Source organism: Terrapene carolina, unplaced genomic scaffold (assembly GCF_002925995.2).
Source record: "Terrapene carolina triunguis isolate 2854851 unplaced genomic scaffold, T_m_triunguis-2.0 Scaffold69, whole genome shotgun sequence".
Lineage (NCBI taxonomy): Eukaryota > Metazoa > Chordata > Testudines > Emydidae > Terrapene > Terrapene triunguis.
The window spans coordinates 60011504-60023931 of record NW_020664420.1 but is presented as its reverse complement, the minus strand read 5'-3'; the positions used below and the strand labels follow the sequence as shown (position 1 = coordinate 60023931).

The window sequence follows — 12428 nt, the reverse complement described above, 5'->3', positions numbered from 1 at the left end:
ATTTATTTTAAAACCAATTAGAGCTATAAGCAGTCTGTGCTGAAAAATGGTTTGTCTTTGGCCCTGATACTGCATGGGCTGGCTTCAAGGGGACTACTCCTGTTATTAGACCTAGCAGTGTTTGCAGAGATCCCTAGTTCCTAACATTAAACAAAGCCTATCACAACATAGATAAAGCTTTGTTTATGTGACATAATATGAGAAATGAATGGCTGCTTTTTAATAAACTGGAATAAAAAATATGTAATGAATATATGTCATACTTTATTTTCTTTCCTGCAGCTTTAAAGATAAACTGGAAAAGTAGTCCCAAAGCAAGACAGTTCACCAGCGGAGGTGTATATTTTTGATTCAGTGTTCTAAGATGAGGACGACAGACCTAAATGGGTTTATAATTGAAGAAATAATGATCCTCCTGAATGATTAACACAATAGATATGTCAAGTAATTTAAAGACGACTAGCAGAGCTACAGCTAAGAGATAAAAGTCCATTATTGATTACTCAGCATCTGCATAATTTAAAGGAGTTTTATCACAGAAATCCTGTTAATTATTATGACAAACTGTCCATTTATCTAAATAAACATTTTGTCTAATCTCTTTCCTCCTCCTTTAGATTGACTAAGCATTACTGTCTCAATGCGCAGGATATCTGAACTGGTTTAATTACATTAGATCACAACAGACTGTAGTGTCTTTACCAATGCCCATTTTGGCAGTTTTGTTAACACTGAATTGACTTTTAAAAGTGTTGGCAGTTTATGAAAAAGTTGCATCTGTAAACCAGAGAGCCACCGAATACGATATAAAAATAAAAAAACTCAACTTAAATTTTTTCATATTACAAGTTCTTCAAAATTTCAAATCAGAGCAGGTAAATTTCTCACCCAATGCCTTTTGTACCACCTAAGCTTTGCCGATCTATGATGAGGAGGGAAGAAGGATGCACTATGCACCTTCCACACCCGCTGAGTGCTAAGGAAAAAGAGCTCTTTGCTGACTCCAAGATAGACACCACCTTGGAAAACAGATCGAGAACTAGCTATTTGATCTGCACTCAAAAAAATCACATGTTTGGGGTACATCTACCGCAATTTATCATGTTTGGGGTACATCTACCCCAATTTCATAGCTGCAATTTTACCTTCACCTCTGGAGTTGCAACTGCTATTGCAACTCCAGAGGTGAAGGTAAAATTGCAGCTATGAAAAGTTTATTGAATCCCTATGCCCGCCCCACAGTTTGAGGGAAGGAATGGGTGTTTGTGAATAGATGTTTCAAAGAAAGATCTGAGATTAAAGTTAATTATTTTTTTAAATTATATCATATTGTTCTTCAATGATGTGATATGCTGTAGTGATTTCCATATTTTTATGCTAACAAATGTTGGCGAGGCCAAGCCAGGGCTATCAGGATTACCTTTGCCCTGTCCTGTTTGATCTTTATGTGGACCCTGTGGATTAATGGCACTGGTGGGAAGGCATACATCAGAACCCCATGGAGTAAGAAGGCGTCTGACAGAGAGCCTCTGTCAAGCCCCCGAATTGAACAAAACACGTGACATTTACTTTTCTAATGGGTCGTGAACAAGTCCACTCGGGTAATTCCCCACCTTTGGAAAATCACTCTGACCACCTTGGGATGGCGAGATGACAAGGTTCTGCTGAGGCGATCTGATAGTACATTTCTGGCCCCTGGAAGGTGCATGGCCACAAGATGAATGGCATGCTGCACACAGAAGACCGAGAACCAGAGAGCTTCCTGGAAAAGGGCTGACAACCTGGCTCCACCTTGCTTGTTGATATAAAACATTGCGGCAGTGTTGTCCACCTGGACTTGTACCACCCTGCCTGGGACTGGAAAGCCAGGCAGACCATGCAAACCACTTTGAGCTCCCTGACATTTATTTGGAGGGAGCGATCGTTCCACGATCAGTGGCCTTGTGTGCTGAAGTCACCCTAGATGGGCTCAAGGCCACCCAGATGGGGTCTGGTACTCTGACTACCAGGTCTAGATCATGCCTCGTGGGGATGTAGAGCAATGCCAGCCACACCTGCAGAGGCTGGAAAGGGAGCCAGGCATGACGGCCCACATAAGTGCAAGCTGCCATGTGGCCTCGTAACCTCAGGCAGGTGCAGGTAGTAATGAGCGGGTGGCACTGTACATGAGAGATCAAGTCTGACATGGCTTGAAAATGGGACTCCCGAAGGAAGGCGCTGGCCCATGCAGAGTCGAGGACAGCCCCTAGGAATTCCATTCATTGCACTGGTATGAGGGTCAATTTCTTTTTGCTTACTAACAGGCCCAGGTCAAGACAGGGGGAGCGCACCAGATCGAGATTCCTCGGCATTCAATCCCGCAATCTGCCCTTGATCATCGAGGTAAGGATAGACCTGGACCCCTCGACGTCTCAGATAAACAGCTACTGAGGCCATTCATTTTGTGAATACCCGTAGGGCCAACCAGAGACCAAAGGGTAGCTCCATAAATTGAAAGTGGCGCTGGCCCACCACAAAACGGAGGAACCATCCGTCCGTGGAAGATGGAAATATGAAAATAAGCAGCCTTGAGTTTGAGACCGGCATACCCGTCTCACAGATCCACGGAGGGAATGATAGAGGCCAGGGAGACCATGAGGAACTTCAATTTCTTGAGATATTTGTTGAGTTGCCGCAGGTCTAGAATGGGTCTTGGGCCCCTTTTGCTTTCAGGATTAGAAAGTAGCAGGAATGGAACCCTTTCCCCTTCATTTCCCAAGGGACCTCCTCCACCACCCCTGAACGAGGAGTTGCTCACGAGAAGGGTCCCTAAAGTGGGACGGTGAATGGGAATGGGAAGGGGGATAGAGCCAAGAATTACAGGGTGTAGCCCAGAGATATTATTCCTAACACCCAGCTGTCTGATGTGACTCAGAACCAGGCCGGTTGGAAGGGACGTAAACAGTCGAGAAAGGGGTAAGGTAGATCCATAGTGATTGGGGCGTTGCTCTCAAGTGCACCATCAAAACAAGCACTTCTGGCCCCCCAGGTGTTTGCCGGGCCAGGCTGAGCTGGTCAGCGGGAGGTGGAGGGACAACGACGACAAACTTGTGTCTCTTTTTTTTGCCTCAGTCTTCACAGACAAGGTCAGCTCCCAGACTGCTGGGGAGGAGGTGAGCAGCTCTCAGTGGCGAAAGAACAGGTTAAGGACTATTTAGAAAAGCTGGACATGCACAAGTCCATAGGTCCAGATCTAATGCATCCAAGGGTCTGAGGGAGTTGGCTGATGTGATTGCAGAGCCAATTGGCCGTTATCTTTGAAAATTCGTGGCGATCGGGGGAGGTCCCGGATGATTGGAAAAAGGCAAATATAGTGCTCATAAAAAGGAAGAAAGAGAACCTGGGGACATACAGACCGGTCAACCTCACACTTCAGTCCCCGGCAAAATCATGGAGCAGGTCCTCAAGGAATCCATTTTGAAGCACTTGGAGGACAGGAAGGTGATCAGAAACAGTCAACATTGATTCACCAAGGGCAAGTCATGCCTGACCAACCTGATTACCTTCTATGATGAGATAACTGGCTCTGTGGATATGGGGAAAGCGGTGGATGTGATATATCTTGACTTTAGCAAAGCTTTTGATACGGTCTCCCACAGGATTCTTGCCAGCAAGTTAAAGAAGTATGGACTGGATGAATGGACTATAAGGTGGATAGAAAGCTGGCTAGATTGTCGGGCTCAACGGGTAGTGATCAATAGCTCGATGTCTAGTTGGCAGCTGGTATCAAGCGGAGTGCCCTGGGGTCGGTTTTGTTCAACATCTTTATTAATGATCTGGATGATGGGATGAATTGCACCCTCAGCAAGTTCGCAGATGACACTAAGCTGGGTGGAGAGACAGATATGCTGGAGGGTAGCGATAGGGTCCAGAGTGACCTAGACAAATTGGAGGACTGGGCCAAAAGAAATCTGTTGAGGTTCAACAAGGACAAGTGCAGAGTCCTGCACTTAGGAAGGAAGAATCCCATGTACCGCTACAGGCTGGGGACCGACTGGCTAAGCAGCAGTTCTGCAGAAAAGAACCTGGGGATTACAGTGGAAGAGAAGCTGGATATGAGTCAGCAGTGTGCCCTTGTTGCCAAGAAGGCCAATGGCATATTGAGCTGTATTAGTAGCAGCATTGCCAACAGATCGAGGGAAGTGATTATTCCCCTCTATTCGGTACTGGTGAGGCCACATCTGGAATATTGCATCCAGTTTTGGGCTCCCAGGCTTCTTGGCAGGGGAGCGGTGCCGACTGGTGGATGGGGCTTCGCTCCGCACAGAGGACGCGGTGCCCGGCGGCGGGTCAGGCCAGCGCGCCGGTGCCGGGGCCAATAACGACTCCATAAGCAGGGCCCGGAGTCGGATCTCGCGTTCGCGCTTAGTCCAGGCCTTGAAGGACTTACAGATTTTACAGCGCTCACTTATGTGAGCCTCACCCAGACAGCGAAGACACTCGGAGTGTGGATCGCTTCTGGGCATGGAATTGCGACAGGAGTTGCACAACTTGAAACCTGGGGCTCGGGGCATGCCCCGGGCCAGGCTACTAACTGCAGAAACTAGTAACAGTCGAGGATCGTACTACCAAGGATAGAAGCTACAGCAATGCTGGAGCACAAGTTCCGACTACCTTCACTGGCGGCAAGAAGGAACCGAGGCAGGGGGAGCGCGCAGCCCCCTTTATGGCACGATATAGAGGCGCCACTCCAGGGGTCGCAGCGGGGCTCCCCCACTACGGGTACAGCTAAGGGAAAAACTTCCGGCACTGGTGCACGTGGCAAGCATGCACACCTACTGTGGAATACACATGAGCAATCACTCGAAGAAGAACTGGGATTGTTTAGTCTGCAGAAGAGAAGAATGAGGGGGGATTTGATAGCTGCTTTCAACTACCTGAAAGGGGTTCCAAAGAGGATGGATCTAGACTGTTCTCAGTAGTGGCAGATGACAGAGCAAGGAGTAATGGTCTCAAGTTGCAGTGGGGGAGATTTAGGTTGGATATTAGGAAAAACTTTTTCACTAGGAGGGTGGTGAAGCACTGGAATGGGTTACCTAGGGAGGTGGTGGAATCTCCTTCCTTAGAGGTTTTTAAGGTCAGGCTTGACAAAGCCCTGGCTGGGATGATTTAGTTCGGAATTGGTCCTGCTTTGAGCAGAGGGTTGGACTAGATGACCTCCTGACGTCCCTTCCAACCTTGATATTCTATGATTCTATGAACACAAACTTAATAGTGTTTACAATAGAATTTTATTTTGGATGATATTTTACTGAAATTAATTTTGTTCAAAAACATTAGCTAGTGTAATTTCTATTTCCTTATATCTGCAGTCATTTATTGTGTGAAGTGGGGCTAGAAACTAAGGGCTTGTCTACACTACCACTTACTTTCGTATAATTTATATTGCTCAGGTATGTGAATAATCCACAGCCCTGAGCGACATAAATTACACCAACCTAAGCACCTGTGTCGACAGCGCTATGTCAGTGGGAGAGTTTCTCCAGCTGATATAACTACCACCTCTCATGGATATGGAGTTATTATGGCAACAGGAGAGCTCTCTCCAGTTAGCTTACAGCATCTTCACCAGATGTGCTTCAACAGTGCAGCTGAGCTACCGTAGCACTTCTAGCGTAGACTAGCGCTAAACCTTCCAATTATGCCAAGTTCCAGCTAACAGTCCAAATGGTTCTAGATATATAAACACACACACACACAAATGTCATCTGATCATTTAAAAAAAGTTGGATGGTTTATTTCAGACCTTTCCGTGAGGTCCGAAGCCATAACCCAATTTTTAACTAATTTTTGTTTGCTAGTGGCTAATATTCAAATTGCTATAATGGTGTGTGTGCAGCCAAGAAAAGTGAAGGGCAGTGTGTGCGCTCATACGAGTGTGTACAAAGTTAGAGTGTGAGACAGAGTCACGCTCTGTCCCTCACCTCTGATGCCCCAGAAACTGCTCAGACCCACTTTCATCTTGCATGGAGGCTGTATTTTATGCTAAACCTGTCCACTAACAGTAGTACAGTGCAACACCATAGTTTTAACCTCTACTTCTTTCAGCCTGCTAGGGCCCTAGGAGGAAAGGCAGGCTCCCTCTCTCTAGGGAGCTCCTTCATTCCAGGCTCAGCTAGCCCTGTCCTCCTCTCTCTCTCTCTAACGCTTCCTTAAGGCCTTTTTATCAGGATGGTGAGCTGAGGGCTAATTCGTTTCTTGCTCCCCAACCTCTCCTTCTGATTAGCTAATGACTCAAGTACCCATTATCAGGGGGAATAATTGAGGCTATGTTGATCAGAGTGCTGACCCACATGTCAGATCTCAGGACTCTGTCACGAAGAGAGAGAGATACAGAGAGTATTTTGAAAGTGGCAGCACAAAAGCTGACCTGCACCATATACAAGGAACACAGGACACTTACTTAAAAAAAAAAAAATCATGTAGTTATGATTTCTAATATTTTTGTTGATTAGCCTGAGAAAAAATAGGAAATTTCAGCTTTGCCAACACAGCAGGTTATAATATAAATGGTGTGGAAGCCTAAAAACTGAGAACTAAGCTGTAATTTAATGAACATCTTACCTAAACCAATCATTTTTGATGAGTGTTTTTAATTTTAACATTAAGATTTGGAGCAGACAGTTTTATGTACATCTGTCTAAAATCCTCTTGGGTTTCATGAACATAAACCAAATGGTAAAGTTTCTCCAAAGGTCACTGAGTGTAGGGTTTCTACAAACTCCAAAATACCAAGCCAACTCATCGGTTTCATAATGAAGCTAGAACATTTAACCGTATTTTCTCTCTCTCCCTCTCTCACACACACACACACACACACACACACCCCTCTTGTGCCAAAGAAGTCTAGAAACATCCTGGCCTGTTGCCATTTTCTTACATGGTTTGGCATGCAGATCTCTCTCCTCCCACATTAGAAGCAGTTAGTTAGCTTATCACATCTTCCTGACTTTACAGGTAGCTGACAAGGAAAGCCTAAGAGTACCTGCCTCCCCAACATAAACAGGATCTCTTCAGCATAGAGGTCTGTAAATACTCCTGCTTGTCTCACTGCTGTAATTACCCTCTTCCAGCTTATGGAGCAAACAATGCCCAAGAATACACTATTGGAACAGTCTATTATTTCGACCAACAGTCCAACAAAAGACAACTTACAATGAGCATGATTTATTACATTATTCACGAAAATCACATTATGGGTGTACAGATGCTTGCAGTTCTTCATTACCAACTAATAGGAACTCCCTAAAACAGTGATACATTCTGCTACATTTCTGCTCCAGAATGATTTTACAGGCAGTAATTGCAATAGGACGAGCAATTGTATTTACAGTCCCCTACCTGCTGGTAAGTGGAAAGGCAATCCACCCTCTCCCCTGAATATATTCTGTGAATATGAGACAACAGTAGTTTTCACCATGCCCTGAAAAGTTCACAGATGTAGAAAGACCCAGTCAATCAATAGAGCTGGTTGGTCCCTCTGGATGGTACTATGACTCCCTCTCAGTTGGCTGCCTGCAACTATATGATATTCTCTGCTGAGCAGTCAGGCTTCTGACCCCAAAGATGAGCAACTCAATACCATGAGTGGCTGCATGGTTCAGTGGTATAAGCACGGGACTTACCATAGAAGTGACTGATCTGTCATCTTCTTCATAATTTACTACCGGAGGTGGCTCTTTCCCATCATTCTCCTGAACTTTTTGTTCTAGAAGTTCTTTCTGGGCTGTAAATTTTGCCTCAGTGCATCTTAATTGCTGAACTGTTTGCTTGAGTTCTTCTAGTGCTTGCTTCTGGCTCAGCAAAAGCACAATGCTGAAGAGAAAAAGGACAAGCACAAATTACACACTGATTATTTTAAAATGAGTTTTTCTTATCAAAACAATATTGGGGGAAACATTTTTGTCATTGGTAATTTGGTTTCCCTTTTCTACCTTTCCCACCCACCTATCTCAAGTGGAGGATACCCAAGTTACCTCTTCTTTGAAAAACAGGAAGAGATCTCTTATGTTAACTGCTCTAAGTCCTTCGTATGAACAAGTCAAATATCACAAAGCTTTCAAAACCGGAAGAAGAATAAAAACAAAGTGCAGCAAGCTTATATGTTGTTGCCGCACCTTCTCTCTCAAAGGAACTACACAATTAGTAAAAACAGAGTTTTCTTTAAACTTTTTCATTAGTAAAATGGAATTAAGGAAATGCCTGGTCTTTTTTCACCCTTTAAAATTCACCAAATCAAGTTCAGTATTTCTAGTCTTGAGCAGGATACAGAGAAACAAAGGTATACTCAATTATGGAAATCCTAGAATGTGCATTCTAAATTTAGGCTAGTACCAAAGATTTTATTATCCCTTTTTCTGAAACTTCTTCATTTTGTGAGAGCTGGGCTAGGGTGACACACAGAGGTATGCACATGGGAGAAGGAAAATCCTGAGGGAGGGTTGTTTTGGTTTTGTATTTTTTAAGATTGTAAGCTCTTTGGATAGAAATTTTAATCTATGTTTCTACAGCATTTAGTATGTAATTAATAAATAATAAAAATAAAACACATATTACAAGTAAAGAGGTGAATACCCTGAATTTAAAGCCATGTAGATAAAATAACACTGCTTGAATGCTTCAGACATTCTGTTAAGAGCCTCTGATTAAAATAAAAAATAGTAACAAGAATTCATCCAGGTTCACTAGAAGTGTAAGAATCTCATTACCTAATTGAGTGGAATTTAGCTAACTGGAAATTATTTAATTAGCGTAGTGAAAAATAACGGAAAAAGCAAACGGCTAAAGCTTTTGATATTTTTTCAATAAGTATCTAATGCATTAAGAAGATGACTGGCTTCAGCCGTCTCAGAGCTCATACTAACTTATTTTTTCATTGTTTTATTCATTAAGATAATATTATTTAAGATATTACGTGCCAGTTCACTGTTATTGGAAAGTAATGGTATCTGTCATAGAGTCAATTAAATCTTGACTGAGGGTGGAAACAATCGGGGAGAGGGGGGAAGGAACTAAGTACAACCCCAATTCTATTAATCAGTTCTTATAACTTCCGTTTCAAAATAGAGGCTAAAAGCTATATAATCCGATCTGGAAAAAGGTTGATCATAAATCATAGAAGATTAGGGTTGGAAGAGATCTCAAGAGGTCATCTAGTCCAATCCCCTGCTCAAAGCAGGACCAACACCAACTAAATCATCCCAGCCAAGCCGGGCCTTAAAAACCTCTAAGGATGGAGATTCCACCACCTCCCTAGGTAACCCATTCCACTGCTTCAACACCCTCCTAGTGAAATAGTGTTTCCTAATATGTAAGCTAGACCTCCCCCACTGCAACTTAAGACCATTGCTTCTTGTTCTGTCACCTGCCACCACTGAGAACAGCCTAGCTCCATCCCCTTTGGAAACTCCTTTCAGGTAGTTGAAGGCTGCTATCAAATCCTCCCCCCCCACCCCACCACTCTTCGCTTCTGCAGACTAAATAACCCCAGTTCCCTCAGCCTCTCCTCGTAAGTCATGTGCCCCAGCCCCTTCATCATTTTTGTTGCCCTCCACTGGACTGTCTCCAATTTGTCCACATCCTTTCTGTAGTGGGGGGCCCAAAACTGGATGCAATATTCCAGATGTGGCCTCACCAGTGCAGAATAGAGGGGAATAATCACTTCCCTCGATCTGCTGGCAATGCTCCTACTAATGCAGCCCAATATGCCGTTAGCCTTCTTGGCAACAAGGGCACACTGCTGACTCATATCCAGCTTCTCATCCACTGCAATCCGGTAATCACTGTAATGTAAGCTGATGACTCCATTCAGCGTAACACACAAAAACTGTGATTTTTTTATAATGCTTGATTTGCTTTATTTGTGGCATTGTTTAATATTAGAGGCTATTAATATTCAGCATAATATTCAAACGACTTCTACATTCAGTATTTGGAATAAGATGCCTTGAGTAAAGAACATATCCAACCTAGGTCCAAATATGGAGACAGTTCAAAACACAGATTACGTTTGAGTAGTGTAACTCTGGAAACTCCTTCTTCACACCCATATCTGCACAATGAGACCTGGTGGATCCACAGTCTAGGACACTCCCACCTTGCAGGGCTCCAGCCTGAGCCCAGAAGTTTACACAGCAGTGAAACAACCCCGCAGCCCGAGCCCTGCAAGCGCAAATCAGCTGGCATAGGCCAGCAGCGCATGTCTAGTTGCTGTGTAGACATATCCTGAGAACTCCCTCGTTCTGTCCAGAACTGAAATGAACAGCTGGGTAGATCTTCTAAAAGAACTAGTTCTGTCCAAGTAAAATGCCAGAGCCATTCTGACACCCAAGATATGAAGCCTCTTCATCATTATGATAATGTGGCTTGCAGGGCAGGGGGAAAGGGTGATAAGTATATAGGCTTGACTGGGGAAACAACTTTAGTGAGGAAATTTGGATGAGGATATATCCTTAAAAAAAAAAAGAAAAAAAATGCATGGAGGATCAGCAACCACGGTATATAACTGTATATAACAGAGGTAATGGCCACCAAAAAGGCTACCTTTACAGACAGATGTAACAAAGAAGTGGTGGCCATCAGCTTCAAACATGGCCCCATGAGTGTAGATTGTGACACACTATACCTTGTGGGAGCATCCTGTCATATTCCTCATTTATATATAATTGAGATATTGCATAATAAACAGGCCATGTGAGGTATCAGGGAAAAGGTTATGATCTGCTGAAAGTCACTGTTCTATCGAAATATGTATATCATGAATGTATATGAAGTTATGAGAATTGTGTTTTATGGTTGTCTCTAAAATATGCTGTGGGTTTGGGACGCGCCCAGATACTAGCTCTCCAGAGACAATCTCCTCTCAGGACTGCATCTACCCATCTCAGAGGAACAGTGCTCACCAGATCTCTTGTGCTTTCTCCTCAGTACCAGAGAAGAGGATTGGTGCTTTCCTTCCAACAATCTTCTCTGGGGTGGAAACAGCAATGTCTGGAGGGACACTCCTTGCTGAAATGGAAGCACTCAGCACCGCACCAAGCACAAAGGCTCTGAAGGTGGATGCAAGACAGCCTCCATAAGAATGTGGTTCAATCTCACATCCCTGTTTTTTATACAACGCTTGAAATCTCTATAGATCTGGTCACAGTCTTGAATGTGGACCTCACCCGGACAGTTGGAGCAAGGATCACTCACCAGCAGAGATTTCTTGCAATCGGCACAAGACTTAAAGCCTGGGGATCGAGGCATCCCCCAGTACTGAGCATAAACATTTGCACTAAGAATGTCTCTGTCAGAAAACCAAGAAAACAAAGAAAGAAAACCTAGACTAAGTACAATAATGAGTGCCACTAAACAACAAGAATGCCCCCACACACCTACACACTATTTAACTATATACAAATAGACAGAAAACCAATGATAGTGAGGAAAAACTTGGATAAACAAGTTGACATGCTCCATCTACAGATCACAGCTGACAGAAGGAATGGGGGGAGAGAGGGCGGGTCATGACAGCTGCGCCCTTTATATCATCAATCCATAGCATGAGTGTGCTGAAGGCAAATGCGCCACCCTGATGGATACCACGACAGGGAAAAATCCCCAGCTCTGGGGCACTGGGAACATACAAAGCTGAAGTGGAACAGACATATGCAAATCACTCAAAGAAGAACTGCGTATTACAATATAAACAACTTTTTCCTTTAAAATTTTCACCTTCCAATATCTCTGCCACACTTACTCTGATTTTTTTTCACAGGTCTTAGAAGATTCTTCTATTTTCTTTTCTAGTTCCAACAAAAGCTCCTCTTTGTTCAAAAGCGTCTGCTGTGTCTGAATCAATTCTTCTACTACTGTTTTCAACCTAGAATACAGGTCAATGTACAAATCAAAAATATGCATGTACTACATACATACAATTTAAACTGTTTGTGCACATGTTTATGTTTCTCTGTATATCTAAAAAGAAGAGCTGAAAATAGAAGCAGCAATCCTTAAATTAGTTTCTATTTTGCCAGTTTCCCTTTCTTGGTAATATGTTTATTAAATTGCTTATTTTGTGAATGTACCTTATTATATGGGGACACTCTAGATGTGGGTGCACACTGTTGGGAGTGAAGGCATATTTTAAGCCTGATAAAAGTCTGCTGTGATTTTTAAGAATCTGTTTGGATAATTTTTAACAGCTTAAAGCTTAAGTAGAACCGCCCATGAAAATGAAGAGTAATCACATTTGTGAGAAAAACAAAAAGATAAAGCATCCATAAAGCTAGAAAAAATTGGTTTGAGTTAGCACAAAACTTGTACCGACAGGGGTGGAGAACTGATATGAAACAGAAACTAATGCATATTCATAAGAAAAAATAACAAAAGTTATAAATAGTTAGTCT

The 12428-nt window shown here is 43.2% G+C and overlaps 1 protein-coding gene across 2 annotated transcripts in view; it reads right to left on the bottom strand.

The window, feature by feature from the left end:
- FER (FER tyrosine kinase) overlaps positions 1-12428 on the bottom strand; it is a 388439-nt gene that overhangs the window by 299037 nt on the left and 76974 nt on the right. For both annotated transcript variants that reach the window (XM_029910950.1, XM_029910951.1), the window contains 2 exons: positions 11780-11902; positions 7665-7854 (listed from right to left, as the gene is read on the bottom strand). In XM_029910950.1, coding sequence (XP_029766810.1) covers positions 7665-7854; positions 11780-11902 — 313 coding nt within the window. The remainder of the gene's footprint in view (positions 1-7664; positions 7855-11779; positions 11903-12428) is intronic.